This window comes from Pristis pectinata, chromosome 15, assembly GCF_009764475.1.
Source record: "Pristis pectinata isolate sPriPec2 chromosome 15, sPriPec2.1.pri, whole genome shotgun sequence".
Taxonomy (NCBI): Eukaryota; Metazoa; Chordata; class Chondrichthyes; order Rhinopristiformes; family Pristidae; genus Pristis; species Pristis pectinata.
In genome coordinates this window covers 35398715-35416474 of record NC_067419.1, presented here as the reverse complement: position 1 = coordinate 35416474, position 17760 = coordinate 35398715, and the positions used below count along the sequence as shown (strand labels likewise).

The 17760-nt window shown below is 42.1% G+C and overlaps 1 protein-coding gene across 1 annotated transcript in view; it reads left to right on the top strand.

The window, feature by feature from the left end:
• LOC127578209 (tryptophan 5-hydroxylase 2-like) overlaps positions 1-14843 on the top strand; it is a 37961-nt gene extending 23118 nt beyond the window's left edge. The window contains exons 8-11 of the mRNA XM_052029937.1: positions 3745-3871; positions 9002-9097; positions 9185-9318; positions 13967-14843. Of these exons, the coding sequence (XP_051885897.1) occupies positions 3745-3871; positions 9002-9097; positions 9185-9318; positions 13967-14141 (532 nt within the window). The 3' untranslated portion in view covers positions 14142-14843. The remainder of the gene's footprint in view (positions 1-3744; positions 3872-9001; positions 9098-9184; positions 9319-13966) is intronic.
• Positions 14844-17760: the final 2917 nt, after the last annotated feature.

Genomic DNA, 17760 nt, shown 5'->3' with positions numbered 1-17760 from the left:
GTATTGCTGCGATGGGCCTGCACCCACAGTGAATAAAGTCCCAGGTAACATCAATCATGGTTCTCCAGAAATCCTGGGGCAATGCAATCTGTGAAACTGGGTCTCTGCATCCAAAGTTGTTCAATGGATCAAGGAATGTCATTTTTTCCTCTGGTCTTGTGGAAGTTCATTCAGCAAGGCTGGCATGGATGGTCCATCCTAAAACGGCCTTGAGGAGGTGGTGGTGATGAGCCAACTCCCTGAGTACTGCAGTCCATGTGAGAAAGGTACTTCCAGTTTTGTCATCCATTACAGATGATGGAACAACAAACTATCTGCTGGAGGAGCTCAGTGGGTCGAACGACATCTGTGGGGGGGAGGAATTGTTGGTGTTTTGGGTCAAAACCTTGCATCAGGACTGAGGGTGGAGAGGGGAGGCAAAGCTAAGTTTATTGTCATATGCACAAGCATATGTATTCCAAGTGCAAACTGGAGCAACAGTGCCTCACTTTCCATCTTAGAACCTTGCACCCTGAAGGTGTGACCATTGAATTCTCCCACTTTAACTAATCCCCACACCCACACCCCAACCATGCCTCTTCTTTCCTTCCCTTTCCTAGCTTATCTTTCTTTTTTTCTAACCCCCCTTTTTTTCTCTCCTTACCTATGACCCATCCCCCAGTGGATCTGCTCTCCCCTTCTCCCCCGCATCTGCCTATTATTATCTCTTACCTGCATCTACCTATCACCACCTTGTGCCCAGCCCACCTCCCTTCTTTTGTCCACCTACCACTGCACTGCTTTTCCCTCCTATATATTGGGCTTCCTCTTTTCCTATCTTCAGTCCTGAAGAAGGGTCCTGACCCGAAACGTTGACCGCCTGCTTTTCTCCACAGGTGCTGCCTGGCCTGCTGAGTTCCTCCGGCATCATCGTGTTTTTCAGCTAGGTTCCAGCATCTGCAGTCCTTTGTTTCTCTGTAATGAAAAACTTACTTGCAGCAGCGTCACAGGCACAGAGCATTAGAGACACAACATTCACAAGAAACATAAATTGTATAAATTATACAAGATGGCCAATATAAAAAGGAGAGGAGCAGTGGTGAGACGGGGGCCAGAGGTGATTGGTAGATCGAAGAGGGGTGAAGGATGGATGGGCACATCAAGCCAGGTTAGGGGCAGGGAGGGATGGAGTTTGGAGACAGAGGCAGGTGGATGATAGATGGCAGCAGACAAAAAATAGAGGCAGATTGAATGAGATGGTGGGAGGAGAGGCTGAAGGTTGGAGACGGCTGTGGAAAGGTGATAGGCAGGAACAAAAAAGGCTACCAGTGCTGGAATCTGATAAGTAAGAAAGGTGATAATGGGAACTATTAGGGGAGAGGTGTATGGCAGATGGAACCAGAACCGGATGTGGGAGGGGCGAGGAGAGCCGGTGGGTGAAATGTGTGAGTAGGTTGATAGAACCAGGAGGAGGACGGGTGTATGGGAAAGGGGACAAAAATAGGGAGACTAAAGGAGGATCAGAAGGAGGGGGCTGGGATGGGGCAAACACCAGAGGTGAGAGTTGCCTGGAATTAGAAAATTCAATGTTGATACCATTGGGTTGTGGCTACCCCGGCGGAATATGAGGTGTTGTTCCTCAGACTGTGTGTAGCCCAGGACTGTGTGCAACTTGAGGAGTACAAGAAGTGACGATCCTGTGTGCCTGTGTTCATTTCAGATGGTTGAAATCGTGGGTTTTGGGAGGTCATTAAAAACTGTTGGCAAGTTACCATGCAGTCGTGGTGGTGGATTATGTAAATGTTTGTGCTGGTGAAAGGGTTACTAATCGATTGTCCTTGATTGTGTCAAGCCTTCTGAGTGTTGTTGGAGCTATATTTGATCAAGCAAGAGAAGAATAGTCCACTATAGCCCTGATTTGTGCCTTGTAGGAGGTGGAAAGACTTTGGGTAACCAGGAATGATTCACTCTCCACAGCAGACCAATTCATTGATCTGCTCTTTAAGCCACCATATTAGTTTGGCTGTGTTAAATCACTGCTCAGTGGTGAACTCTACATGACGGGGCCTTCAGTGGTGATGAATGTCATGGCAAGGCCATTACACTTGTTCTTGTTGGCAGTATACAAGTTTGTACGAAATCACTGTTATCTATGGCCCTTCACATTCCCCACCCTTGTTGGATGTGGGCACAGCTGCAATCGGGCAGCGGGTACAGAAGTCTGAAGTCCCACATGACCAGGTTCAAGAGAAACTACTTCCCTCTAACCATTCAGTTCTGGAACCAACCTGCACAACCCTAATCACTACCTCGGTATGGCAACACTACGACCACTTTCACCACTTTGCGCTACAATGGACTTCGGTCTTGTTTTTGTTCTGATTGTGTTCTTTCTTGTATAATTTATGTTTTTCTTGTGAATGTTGTGTCTCTGATGCTATGTTCCTATGATACTGCCGCAAGTAAGTTTTTCTTTGCACCTGTGGATACACGTACTTGTGCAGAAGACAATGAACCTGACTTTGACATTGCTTCATTTTCTGAAGATCTGTGAATAGAAGTGAATGTCCATCACCAGTGAAAATCCCCATTTCCACCCTTATCACAGGGGGACAGTTTGATGACACAGGTGAAGATGATTAGGCTGAGAACACTGTCATGTTTTACAACTGTACCAATGAACATTGTAACTCACTAATGTATTGAAAACATTTCCTTGTACTGTGATGGTAAAATTAACAAGTAGTTTTTACAGTGCCAAGTTAAGAAATCACATCGAATTTACAGGATAGAAACTGGTCAGTAGACCATTGGTCAATGCTTGTGTTTCTGTCTTCTCCACAGTTTTTCAACTAAGCCCATCAGTGTTCCTTCTTCAAGTGTTTACCTAGCCTCCCCATTAATGTTTTAGTGCTGTTTGCTGCAACTACTTCTCATTCCATGTTCTCACCAGTCCTTGGGTTAGCTTCTGCTTCATTCCTTATTGGTGTTAAGTGATTTAGTTCCTTATCTGATCCTTCCCTAGTCTGCAGGGTCTCTGTGTGGTTGTCCCTCAGCCTTGCCCTTCGTAGAGAAAGGAATTCTGGCACAATCAGAACAAAAAAAGACCAAAATCCATTGGAGGTCAAAGTGGTCATAGTGTTGTTATTCTGAAGTAGTGATTAGGGTTGTGGAGGTTGGTTCAAGAACCGAATAGTCAAAGGGAACTAGCTGTTCTTGATCCTGGTGGTGTGGGACTTAAGGCTTCTGTACCTCCTGCCCGATGGTAGCTGTGCCCACATCCAGCAATTAATTTTTCCTAATAGTTGCAAACACTTATTTGAAAAAATACCTTTAGATTAAGGGCAACAGGATGAATGGTCAGAGAAGAAGGAAATTATTCTGCATGTTGGTGTTCTTTATCAACTGATGTTTTTCATTTTTCCCTTTTTGTGTGATGTGGAAACAAATAGAGAGGATTCAGCAGTTTACACATAATCACTCACCTTCAGAATGCTACAGTCTGAACGGTTGCAGTATCACCAATTATCAAAAGTACCTCAGAACCATAATGTTAGCCTGACCAAGCAAGCAACGTATGAGCAACAAAATCACTTATAACAACCTCTACATTCATGAGCGGTCATTGAACACAATGTTCCAACTAGCTCTCTAAGTACAGTGTAGATGTTCATGCCTGCATATTCCTGCTGATGCCTAATTTAGCCAATACACATTGTTCTACAAGTGGACATTATAATTGTCTCTTTAATATGTATTTTACAGTGATACGTGTCATGAGCTGCTGGGACATGTGCCCCTGCTGGCAGAGCCAAGTTTTGCAGAGTTTTCACAAGAACTGGGTCTCGTGTCTCTTACTGCATCAGATGAAGATGTTCAGAAATTAGCCACTGTAAGATTTGGTTCATCTTTGGAATTTCCTACAGGTTTAATGTGGTAATCCAACACATGAAATCTTCTTGTGCCAACATGCTCACCAACTGTACCATAACATGCCCATTTTACTACTTTGCCAAAAATCGAATCTGCTTCTTTTGCATTATATTTGGTTTATTGATTACTCTTCTGCTTGCTCATGGACGTTGAATTAATCATCACTCCCAGATGCCGCTCAGCAATATTAATTGGAACGGTACAGTCTGTATTTTTCTGTGGTGAATCAAACTGAATTGAATTTATCCAGTTTCCACTGTGGACTTGCTTCCACTCTTGTCACCTCCTCTCTCCTCACTGACTTCTTCCCAAAGACCTTCAGCAACTTGCAGATTTCTCAAGCATGTACAAGAAATTGTACCTTATGCAAATTGAACGAGCTCAGCAATAGAGCTACGGTGTCACTAACGTGTCAGAGAAGAACAGGCCCCTCATTGGAATCATTTTGTGTTACTCACATGCCCATCAAACTTGGCTAAGATCTGCAAAACTAATAACAAAGCTTTGGTCTTAAGCTCTCAAGTTAGCCTTATTTTTAGTTTCCTATTTGCTACTTACTAATGCATCTAAGTTTTTTTTATTAAAAGCCCTGACCTCATGTAGTGTTGCTGAGAACTGAACAAAAACAAAATAGAGCAGCACAGTGACACAGCCAGTGGAGCCGCTACCTCACAGCTCCAGTGACCATAGAACCATAGAACAATACAGCACAATACAGGCCCTTCCGCCCACCATGTTGTGCCGCCCTTCAAACCACACCTAAGACTATCTAACCCCTTCCTCTCATATATCCCTCTGTCTTAAATTCCTCCATATGCTTATCTAACAGTCTCTTGAACTTGTCCAACGTATCAGCCTCCACCACCACCCCAGGCAGCGCATTCCATGCACCAACCACTCTCTGGGTGAAAAACCTCCCTCTGACATCTCCCTTGAACTTCCCACCCATTACCTTAAAGCCATGTCCTCTTGTTTTGAGCATTGGTGCCCTGGGAAAGAGGTGCTGGCTGTCTCCTCTATCTATTCCTCTCAATATCTTGTATACCCCTATCATGTCTCCCCTCATCCTCCTTCTCTCCAATAAGAACAACCCTAGCTCCTTTAGTCTGAGGTTCAATCCTGACCTCCGGTGTTGTCTGTGTGGAGTTTGCATGTTTTCCCTGTGACTGCATGGGTTTCCCTCAGAATCTCTGGTTTCCTCCTATATTCCAAAGGCATGCCTGTCAGTAGGTTAATTGGACACTATGAACTGCCCCTAGTGTGTAGGTGAGTGGTAGAGTTGATGGGAATAATGGGAAAATAAAATGGGATGAGTATAGGATTAGTGTAAATGGGTACTCGATGGTCAGTGCAGAGTCGATGGGCCGAAGGGCCTGTTTCTGTGCTGTATTTCTCCATGACTCTAATATTGGTTCTTTAACTGAATTCTTGAAAAGTGTATTTTGTCAGGAAAACCAATAAATGTGTAACTTGGTCATGCTCCATGAACAAAAATTAAACCATATCAAATGATCAACTCAACGGATGTAACTTGTTTATCGAAAAAAAAGCCTCTATAATGTGAATATCTGTTGTCCTCCTTGTGCAGGTAGATGTCACTTTACAACAAGAAGGGTTACAATAAACGTTGAAGATGGAGGAAGAGACAAGAGGGAGGAATTAAGATGGGGAATAAAACAACACAGCCAAAACAAAGAACTTAGGGAGCAAGGGGGTGAAATCTGGGTGTAGAATTCCAGGGAGCCGGTGCATAGTGGCTGGGCAAATCATCACGGAAGCTTGGATTGAATGCAGAAGGGACAAGGGATGGTGGACAGAGTTTGCAGCTATTATGGGGCAGGTGGTGACCGACGATGTTTGTGTGTTGGGGGATGGGGTGGAGAGGGTCCATGCAGGGGTCTGGTGCCAGAGCAAGAACCTTATAATTGGTTTGGCATGGCATGGTATTAGACCTTGGTGAGAATAGGTCGTGTGGGATTTGGCACGGGGAGGAATTAAACTGTGGCTTTTCAGATGAATTTAAGTTTGGGAGTATTGTGGGGGAAGATGAGCTGGAAAGGCATTGGAAAAACTCAAGCATAAGAGCAATGGTGTGTGATTTTGGCAGCAGTAGGGGTAGAGAAATTAGCTTTGTTAAGAGAGACCAAACACAGGTTTGATGAGTGTTTTGCAGAGCACCTTTATTCAGTCTATAAGCATGATCCCGAGCTTCCAGCTTCCTGTTCAATTCTCCATCCCAGTCCCACTTTGCCTTCCCTGCTCTTAACGTCCTATACTGATGCAATAAGGCTCAACTTAAGCTCAAAGAACTGTACTTCAGCGTCCAGTTCAGGACAGTACAGCCTGCCAGATTCAACATTTTCAGGTAACCAGTATTCCTATTTATCTATTCCTGATTTCCAGCATTTCTTTGATAATTTCAGACAATCCTTCTGAGGTTTCACCTTTGCTAGGATTTTATTACCTTTTGCCAAAACCCCTTTTGCCACTTGATTCCTTTTGCCTATCTCCATACCACAGGCCTTCCTTGTTGTTCTCTTCTCTCTGACTTCCTTTGTATTTTAAGATATTTACCTCCAACAGTTCCCAGTTCTGATGAAAGGTCTTTGATCTGAAATGTTCACTCTGTTTCTTTCTCTGCAAATACTTTTGGACATTCCGAGTATTCCCAGAATTTTCTATTTTTCTTTCTGTATTTTCAGTTTATTGCTTTGTCAGGGAGTCACGGTGCTGTGTCGGGAGTGAATTGGTTGACCCAGGCTGACTGCTGTAATTACACACTTGCTTACCCATTGGTGGACTGGTTTAGGGTTTCTGACGGGAGCAGAAGAGTATGGGCTTGGGTTTGCCACATTACAGGTAAAGGAAACATCAACCTATCCAGGTCCTGGTGTCAGGTGGGTTTGAGAATGGGGCAACAATACTGCTGCAAGGAAGGACTTGACGTTATTGACGTACGGGCTGAGCTGGTGTCCCTTCACATTGTATCTAATGGCTTTATTACTTGCACGTAAGTCATTTTGTGTTTGAATCTGCTTTGAGTGAAACCTGACTAAATATCCACCATTGTTTCCTTTCATTGTTTCCTTGTTTTCTGGCGATCTCTCCAGACATTGGACTTGTTGGGCGATCACTCCCCCTACTCCTGATAGATTCATTCCTCTCCTTATGTGTCTCTCCAGTTTTATTCTGATCATCTCTGCTTTCACCACCCTCTTGGGCAGTGAGCTCCAGTGACTTCTGCACCAGGTTAGGAACTTGCTCCCAAACTTGGCCAATAAACATAAGAACATAGAATAGTACAGCACAGGAACAGGCCCTTCGGCCCACAATGTTGTGCCAAGCTAATTAAACTAGTAATTAAAAGCCTAACTAATCCCTTCTGCCAACACAGTGTCCACATCCATCTAAGAGCTTTTTAAATGCCTCTGTACACATTTAGCGTAATGTTATTGCAGCGCCAGTGACCCGGGTTCAATTCCAGCTGCTGTCTGTAAGGAGTTTGTACGTTCTCCCTGCGTCTGTGTGGGTTTCCTCCCACATTCCAAAGATGTCCGGGTTAGGAAGTTGTGGGCACGCTATGTTGGCACCGGAAGCGTGCTGACACTTGCGGGCTACTCCTGGAACACTCTATGCAAAAAGATGCATTCCACTGTGTGTTTTGATGTACATGTGACTAATAAAGATATCTTTTATCTTTATTTTATCTTTTTTTCCATTATATTTACCTCCACTACCACCCCTGGCAGTGCATTCCAGGTACCCACCACTCTCTGTGTAGAAAAAAAAAACTTGCCCGTATATCTCCTATCTATCTACGCCTCTCATGATCTTATAAACTTCTATCAGGTCTCCCCTCAGCCTCCGCCGCTCCATGGAAAACAACCCAAGATTGTCGTCTCCTTATAGCACATGCCCTTTAATGCAGGCAGCGTCCTGGTAAAAGAAGATGAGAACATAGCAAATATCGGAGTAGACCGTTTGGCTCCTCATGCCTGTTCCACCAATAAATAGGTTCACGGCTAATCTTTTACCTCAGCACCACTTTCCTGCACTAACCCCATATTCCTTGTTTCCCTCAATATCTAACAAACTCTTCAATTTGACTGTACCATATGTGGTATTTTCAGAAAAGGCTGACCTTTCTTTCCCTTCTGAGTTCAATTGAGAATGGTGTCTCAACATATGTGAAGTTTATGCGCTAGTGCATATTCTGGCACTATGTGGTACATCAGTGCCTGCAGCTATACTCTCAGACAGGAATTCTTTATACTTGAGTCTGAGTTCTCCTAATGACCTTTAGAATAGCAAAAGATGCTTTTACAAAGCCTCTGTCATCTAGGGGTTGGCTGCATAGAATACACGTAACATTTACTAATTTGGGAAGCATACTTGTGTCAGTCAACTTAAAGGAGATCCTGAAGCAATTCATTCTGAATTATTTTACATAAGTGCAGCATCCCATTGATTCTTCTGATACAATGTGGATGTGTTATGTTGAATAATAAAATCAATTAGTGATATTGCAGCCTTGAAAGTGGTCCATATTTGTTATCGTTGCTACATCCATTGTTATCTTTGTTGTTATCCTTACAGTATGTGATTGTTACATGTTTTAAGGTCCATAATCAGAACTATCAATTAGTTTGTCATGTCTGACAGCTTCCTTGTAACAGAGCAATTTAATACCACTCTTGATTACACATGTCTTTGAACAAATTACCTTGGTCTTTTTAGTTCTGATTGCTCTGCATTTGTGAGTGTGGATGATTGTGTAAAAGAACTTGGTAATTATCGCAGTTAGTGATGAGTAGATTCAGCACTGGTAATTCATAGTTATGTTGATTGCCAATGCAGAGAACATGATTGGCACAGTTACTGTTACATAGCTCTGCTCCTCAGATAGGAGACATACTTCTGAAGAGGCCGCCAGTTAATCTGGTTACTTGCTATATCATGATTGACAGTAAACACCCCCACCAACCCCACAACAAATTCTGCGTGTAATTGCTTGACATTTTATTGAATTCAAGAACCTTTCTTTAATTAACTTAATAGTCATAGTAATGTCCTATTTGTATGTCTGCAGTGCTATTTCTTCACTGTTGAGTTTGGGCTGTGTAAGCAAGAAGGACAGCTACGTGCTTATGGTGCAGGACTTTTGTCTTCTATTGGGGAACTAAAGGCAAGTAGTAATCTTTTTCCCTACTTGCAATGTGTTTGGAGTGCATAATCACAGGATTTCAATGTTACATGTGACTGTCTCCCACAGCATGCGTTGTCGGACAAAGCGGTCGTCAAACCATTTGATCCAAAGACGACCTGTAACCAGGAGTGTCTCATCACCACCTTCCAGGAAGCCTATTTTTTGTCAGAAAGCTTTGAAGAGGCCAAGGAGAAAATGAGGCAAGTACTTTCTTTCCTCCAAAGTCCAGAAGAAGCTTTTGGCAATGTTGGAGTCATAGAATCACAGAAGGAGGCCATGTCACCAATTGAGTCCATGCCAGCTCTCTCTTGGGACTTATCTAGTCCCATTCCCTGACACTTTCAGTGTATTGTTTTCCCTAAAGTGCCAATGCAATTCCATTTCTGAAAGCCTTTATTGACAATCCTCCAATATATTTGCATGACTTTCCTTTGCCTTTTTAGTGGAGATGTCAGCCCATTTAAATGCATGCTTTGCATTAACACACGGGAATGCCAGTTGAGTTCATTAAACATTTGTCTGCTAACACAGAACCTGCTGCGTATAGCGGTGTATTGATGCTAAATCAGTTGGCCAATGATCAGAAGTGGATTGTAGAACCACCATAAACCAATCAAAGCAGTTGTAACACAAGTCTGGAGACGTATCTGGGTGACTAACATAAAGATAATTGGCAGTCAAATTTCACTCAGTAGCTCCAATATTACAATTGTAATATTCCCCATTAGAACAACCACTCCCTCTAATGGTTACAAGCCTATCTTAAGTGGGTCTTTTGCTGTTGATTCCTATGGTATTAGAGAATGGATACTGCTGTTTGCTTGATTTAGCTAGCCACTTCTAATAAAAAATGCTAGTTGTATATAGTGAGGACTGTTCCTCCATCAGTAATTTCTCACTCAAATTTCCTTTGCTCCTTGAATCTAGCTATTATTAGGGTGGAAGATCAGATTATCATTAGCAATTAAGTTAGTCTTTATGTTATAACTGTAAAGTGCAGAACCAGAGGTACAGAAACAAAAGAGGAGTTTTACTCCAGTCAGGCCACAAAGGATCTAAAGCAGTAGATACAGAAATGACTACAGCTTGTTATAAAGGGTGACTGGCTACATAGTAATGGGGCAGTGGTTGTGTTTGAGGACAGTAAAATTACTCTCTCCTGCAGTTCTTCACTCTTCTGGCAATGGAAACTGTTTCTCTTTGTCTGGACTCTTCATGGCATTGAATACCATTCAAATTGTTGCTCAATCACAGTGGTGCAGCTAGTAGAGCCACTGCCTCACAGCACCTGACCATGGGTGCTGTCTGCGCGCAGTTTGCACGTTCTCCATGTGACCCTGTGGGTTTCCTCTGGGTGCTGTGGTTTCCTCCCACATGCCAAAAATGTGTGGGTTGGTAGGTTAATGGGACTCTGTAAATTATGCCTAATGTGTAGATGAGTGGTAGAATCTGGGGAGAGTTGATGGGAATGTGAGGAGAATAAAAAAAAAATGGGATTAACGTAGGATTAGTGTAAATGGATGGTTGATGGTCAGCACAGACTCAATGTTTCCATGCTGTATCTCTCTATGACTCTATACTCAGTCTTGCCTGCTCTAAGAAGAATGATGCCATAATCTATGATCTATCCATCAAACTGAAATCTCTCATCTTCGGCATCATTCCAGTAAACTTTGCGCACTCCCATACTTTCCAATCCTTTCTAGCTTTCAGTGCCCAGGAATGGATAGTACTCCCATTGTTTCAGGACTTGTGTTTTATGGAGACTGGTGTTTTATGGGGATTCGGTGTTAACTTTCTTGGGTTTAGATTAGTTAAAAGGAAGCAAGAAATGTTTAAGCAAAGGACGGTAATTTAACAAATTTCCAATCAATTTGAAATCAAAACCTTGCAGGTGGAATTGTGATGGTGCTTTTAAAAGGGATATGGTTTGAATACAACTCCATCTATGTTTCAATAACTATGTTTCCATAAGTCAAGCTGTTGGTGCAAGAGCAATCAATGATATTGCAGATATACTCTGGAGCAGTATGTAATATCTTCCTGAAACAAGCCTTCAGTCTCCAGGTGGTGCCCATGAAACCAACAAGGTGGATGTGTTAAAACCTGCTGGGAGAAGCTCTCTGAAGGTGATGGACCCAAAGAATCAAAAGAGATATGATGTAGATTGCATTGTAGTAGACTGGAATGATGTCACAGCTATACTTGGAAGTAGTAATATGCTGAAATACTGAATGATAAACCATGACAGTATCATTTCAGCTGTGTACATCAGAGTGAAAATGCTAACATCTTTCATGGTTCAGGGAAACAAAAAGAGGCATGTTCCAGTGGCTATTAAGGAGAATCTTAAAGTTGAAAATCTATATAGAAGGCAGTGCCAACAATTATATGTACCTCTTGTGTTTCTAGCTTGGTTAGTGTTGTCAAGGGGCAAGCTGAGAATTTGCTGAAGCATTTTAATAGCATTCTGCAGAGGAGCCATTATTACCCCATGAAGACAATAGAAGATGTTTTGTGAGATGTGCATAGAGCAGGTGCTTCCAGTGTGCTGGATGCAGTGAATGGTTCTGACATGTAGAGTTTGACGAGTAGGGGTCACATTTAACCTGCTATTGAAGACAACATTTGGAATCAATGCAGGAATTTCCACAAAGACTGTAGCTGTCCTTGAAGTTCCCATGGGGTCCTGACCACAGTAGATGATGTATTGGTCGCTGGAGAAGGACAAAGGGGGAAGAGACAGAGTTAGATCATGACTGAGAGTCCTGATGAACAGATGCAGGGAGAAGCAACTGGGGTTGGAGTTCAACATGAAGGAAGTTTTCATCATGGGTCACATGATCACCAGAGAAAGTCCGAAGCCAGATTGAGCAAAGGTCATGGTAGATGTTGCAGTTGGACAGCAATTTGGGTAACAGAAATTTTCCCTTATGGCCTTCACAAATTGCTCCCAAAATATCTGAGATACGAAATAAAAATTCGCTCTTACGAAATTTATGTGGGGACAAAAGTAAACGCAAAATTTATTTTTTCTAACTTGCGTTTCTTGACACACGCACAGATGACACTGCTTTGTGTTTTGGAAATCACGATTGTGGGCCGTTTCTGAGGAAGGCAATCGCGTGCCCTCCCCCACCTCGTAAACGTGGCGGGTCCCCTGTATGTTGCTGTCCAAGATTGTTTCACTACAAGAGCAAGTTCCTATTCCATCTGAATGTGATGCGTGAGCCACTCAGCTGACTAATAGCAACATGGCAGCCGCTGATGTCCATGAGCTGAGCCTCAAATGAATCAGGGGAGGCAGTCGCAGCAGAACCTGTGCTGCAATGCTTTGATGATAAGAAAAGGCTAGCACCACAGGCAGATGTGCATGATGCCATAATGTGCTGTGATTCCTTAGAGAAGATACAATTCCATTTGGCTCCGACCCACAAAATTAAAGTGGCTGATGATGTTTATGCAAAAGAATGGGAATAAAATGCCCTGTTATTGGAAAGGGACACCTGTCTGATTAGCAAACATAACAGCCAGGTATTAATAGATCAGAAATTGAAGAGATTTCAATTTTATTAAAAGGAATGCAATCTCTTTGATTCCACTTTTGTAGGAATTGACTGACTGCCTAATCATCAGAGTGGTATTGATTCTAACCATACACTGCTTCCTTCATCTGTTATTTTCTCCCTGCTCTCTAGCTATCAGTCATGCTGTTTCATATAGGAGGGAAAGAAGATCTGGTGTTCATCCTCAGTTGTATGCACTAATCACACAATATAGGAATCTATACCAGTTATACTTTCTCCCTAAATTTTGATGAATTGAATTTCAGAAGTGGAGTTCAATGCGCACACAGTCCCACAGTGCAAATATGGCACATACAGCCAAAGACAAATTTCCTCCCCAGTGCCCTGCAATTCATGTTATGTTCTGCTTTAGTTTCACCCAGATGTGTAATTGCAGTCCAACAAGTTACTTGTAGTGAAGCTCAGTTCATTGCTATTCAAAAATTATACTTTCCACCTAAAATTAGTTGTGACTGTGTATATTTGAATGAATGGGGATTTGCCTTTGCCTTTCTGATCATCAGCTCATCCCTAACACTTCTGTGATTAAGGGATGCAGGAATTGATCTTTTCCAGGTAGGTTTCACCTCCCATACCTTGTATGTAGCGATCACTATCTACCAGACGTTGTGTCATTCTGAATAACTTTTGTGATCAGAGCTATAGAACTAAATTCATTGCTAAATTGATGACACAAATGACAGGGCTTTACCTTTTGAACTTTATTAGCTTGGTATTTTTGTTATACTCTGGCTCCTAAAATATTGTGAAGTTAGAGTCCTTGTGCTGTCATGGCCACTTGAAGATGTGGAAGAATTTGGAGGTTTTAGGACCGAAATGTGTTCACCCACAATGGGACTGATGTCCACAAAGAGCGGGTAAGCAGATGACTGTTCAATGTCTATGGATCAAAACCTTGGAACTGCCTACATCTCAAAAGGGAAGCAATGTTTTCACCATGTAGATTAGTGGTTCAAAAGAGCAACTCACATTATGAATGCATAATGAATGTTGACCTTGTCAGTGATGCCTGGGCCCCATTAATGAATCATTTTGGATTTTTGTGGAATTGCTTTTGGGGATCAGGAGATTAAATAAATAAGAGGAGGATATACTTAGATGGGAAGCTTGTATATGGACTGTGGAAAGAGCATAAAGAATCAAGTGGTTTATTCTTACTGCATTTGCGTGAGAAGAAAGAGGAATATTGAAATGTTACCTGTTGTACTACTTTAGGTATAATTAAACTTTTTTTTTCAATTAGTATATTTTATTCTTTCAGGGAATTTGCAAAGTCAGTCAAACGCCCATTTTCTATACGCTATGATCCATATACCCAAAGCATTGAAATGCTGAAAGATTCCAGAAGCATTGAAAAAGTTGTTCAAGGCATCCGGAGTGATCTCGCCACTGTGTGTGATACTTTATCAAAGATGAACAAATACTTTGGAATTTGATGGCATGCACATAGATCTCATATCCATTTTGGTGTAAACACTGCTAGCAGATATGACACTGAATACTGTGATGTAACCTGTTTGCAGAAATATTTGTAAATTGTTTGGATGTTCTAGTGAAGTTTCATCTGCTCTAGGATGTGTTCCACACCACCAAGACACAAAAGAATATAATGGAAAACTCAATCAATTCTGTTAATTTAACAAAAGATTATTAAATTATCGACCCATTCCACTGCTCAAAGGTTGATCACAAAATGTCAGCATCTTGTGTAGTTTTATTTGAGAGAGAATGCAATAAATTACAATCTGTGGACCTGATTACATTCCCAGTAAAATCTGGCACAATTAACTATCTGAAGAGTGGTAATTTATATTGATGTCAGTAGTGATGGCCTAAAAAGGGATAATATAAAAAGACCTATTTATGCTTCCAAGAAATAATAATTTTATAATATTTTTATAATAAAATAATGTCCTTCTCTAAAATAGATTCTAGAAACTAGAAAAACAGAATATTTTTTGAAAGATGAAGAACTAGTAAATGTTGGTACATATGGGAACCTTGACCTTGCTGCTCAACAAAAAGCAAATGGTGAACTGAAGGTGCAGAAAGCAAATGAAATGTCGGGCTTTATTGCAAAATGGTTGGAGTCTAAATGTAAGCAGCCGAGGAAAATCTTCAGCAGTTTTTCTTTTTGCCATTAACAATGTTCTAGGTACTCTAAAGCTTGGGAAGGTTGAGTAAAGAATGAGATCTACAATTGTGAAGTTCCAAGAAGAGCATTATGTGTTTCCCTAAGTGTTGCATTGAAGCAGACATTGTCAGTTTGAGTCCCCCGATTCCTGTTGATGCGTTGCAAGATCTGTCAATTTTAAGGGTGTAAGCACAGCAGGCACGGTCTTTCCAGCTAACTCTTAAAGGGGGATGGTGCTGCTGATTGAATGGATGTTCGTAGTGATTGTTGTAGGTGGATTGTGCTTCCAGTGGTTCAGGGGAACTGTACCAGCTGTGAAGAACAGTGCTCGCAGACTTCTGCTCTTTACTGATGGGGACACCAGGTCTGCTCCTGGTAGGAAGTTGCTAGAAGGAGTCACATTAGGCTGGACAGTGGCTCAGCTGAGGGAGCTTCTGCGTCAAGCACCAGCGACCCAGGTTTGATCCTGACCTCCGACGCCTTCTTTGTGGTGTGCACACATTCTCCCTGTGACTCTGGGTTCCCTCCAGGTTCTCTAGTTTCCTCCCACATCCCAAAGATGTGCTGGTTGGTAAGTTAATGGCCCACTGTAAATTGCCCCTCATGTGGAAGTAAGTGGTAGAATCTGGGGAGTGGGAGGAGATGATGGGAATTTGGGGGAGAATAGATTACAGGGAAAATCAGTGGTGGAATGGCAATGCTCTGAGAGCCAGCGTAGATTGATGGGTTGAATGGCCTCCTTCTCTGAAACATGGAAAGGTGTGTTATCTCTGACTGCTTGGACTTTGAAGCCTGCAGCATAGGCAAACACTCGCGATTACTCTGTGAACTGAAGAAAAAGCAGATTAAATCTCCCCTTGTGTACAGAGTTTGGGTAACCTCCCTAATACAGCAGTGAGCACGGAATTGTGAAATTGTTGGCAGCAGCCTGGAATGATTGTGAGGCTAGGAGGCTGAGAGAGACCGTGACCCTGATTTCCCTGGGCAAAGCAGTCAGGGCATACACGAGGTTGCATCTGGGAATGTAGGAGGTAATCGACCTCATTTGGGTAAAAGACTGCAGTCTGAGTGTTAGCCCTTCAAATGGCTTCAGGGATACAGGGTTAGTAAAACCTGCTTGTTCTGGGTATGAGTAAGGATCGCTTTTTAAACCAGAGAGATTGAAACTCTCACTGCAGATGAATATTGTGTACTGCACAACAGTTGAAGTGAGCTGGGTCAGTCTTACACTGGAAAATAAATCGCAAGGGAGAACAAAAATTCCAACAAAAAACAAGAAAATGATTTTCCCAGCAGGTACCAAGGAACCCAGAAATGCACGCAAAAGTTGCTTTGTTCAGAGTTAGTCTGATTGTTGACAGCTGAGCACTGCTTTTGGAGTTGTGTGAATGAATTTGTTGTCTTGCTGGAATTGCAAAGGGTTTTGGCAAGACCACTGTGTGTAGTCTCTGAGCATTTAGAAGGATAAACTTGTTTTGGAGATGATGCTGAGTAGATTCCTGTGATGAGGGGCTTTTCCCATTCGGAAAGAATTAGCAGAATCTCCCCATGCTCAATGAAGTTTAGGAGAATGAAACAAGCTTAAGATAATGAAACACAGAAAAATAACTTCCTTGTTTTTTTTATTGGAATTTTTTGTTCTCCCTTGCAATATATTTTCCAGTGTAAAACTGACCCAACTTGCATCAAATGTTGTACAACACACAATATTCGTCTACACTGAGATTTCCAACCTCTCTGGTTTAAAAACAATAATCCTTATTTATGCCCAGAACAAGCAGGTTTTACTAATCCTGTTTGCCTGAAGCCATTTAAAAGGAGTCTGTAATGAGTTTGTGCACTGTCCCCGTGTCAGCGTGGGTTTCCTCCAGGTGCTCCGGTTTCCACCCACATTCCAAAGACGTATGGTTAGGTTAACATGAGTATAGATAGGCGGCGCGGACTCGTTGGGCCAGAATGGCCTGTTACTGTGCTGTAAATATTTTTTAAAAAGGCCAACACTCAAACTGCAGTCTGAGGGATTGACAGGGGTGAGCCTGACATTTTGTTTTGTCTGACTAGAGAATTTAAAACTAGTAGGTATGGTTTCAAGAGAAGGAATTAGTCCATTTAAGACTGAGATGAGAAATTTCTCTACCCAGAGGGTGGTAAATCTTTGGCATTCTCTGCTTCAGGACATTTTGGATTCTCAGTGGCTGAATGCACTTGAGACTGAGATTGGAAGTTTTTTTTAAATACTCAGGAAGTTGAGTAAATTTTCAGAAAAGTGGACGAGGTAGAGGATCAGCCACAATCTGTTTAAATGGCAGAGCAGGCTCAGGGGGGATCAAAATGCCGACTCCTATGAATTTCAATCGTTCACTCCTATTCTTACCCTGTTACCATTGTAAAATTAGGGAAAAGTAAGATGAGTGTATAATAAAACTTTTCATTGATTACTCTCTCTTTTCCAAAAAAAAGTATTTCGAAATTCCTATTTATATTGATTGATGGTTTACCAAATTATACCATTGTGACTGAGATGGCCATATATGTAGGCACAGGTAGACTCCAGAACTGTCTTTCCAGAGGGTGGTAAATCCCCCCGATTAAAAATCTAAAATACTGTAAATGTTGCTATAAATGACACTTTCAATGTGGTACTAACCTTGGCACAAATGTCACACTTCTGAGTCAAAATCCTCTAGCCCCAATCCCAAGACAAGCACAAAACCTATACTGACACTTCACTGACACAGTGAAAGAGCACTGTACTGTTAGCAGTGCTGTCTTTTGGATGAAGTGCCCCAACTTCTTCATTTGTCTATTTGTAGAGTTACTCCAGTGAGTTGGCTAATAATTATTCCCCAAGCACCACCACTGAAATAGACAGGTGATCATTTGTCTTTACTATCTGTGGGACCTGGTTTTGCAGGAATGTG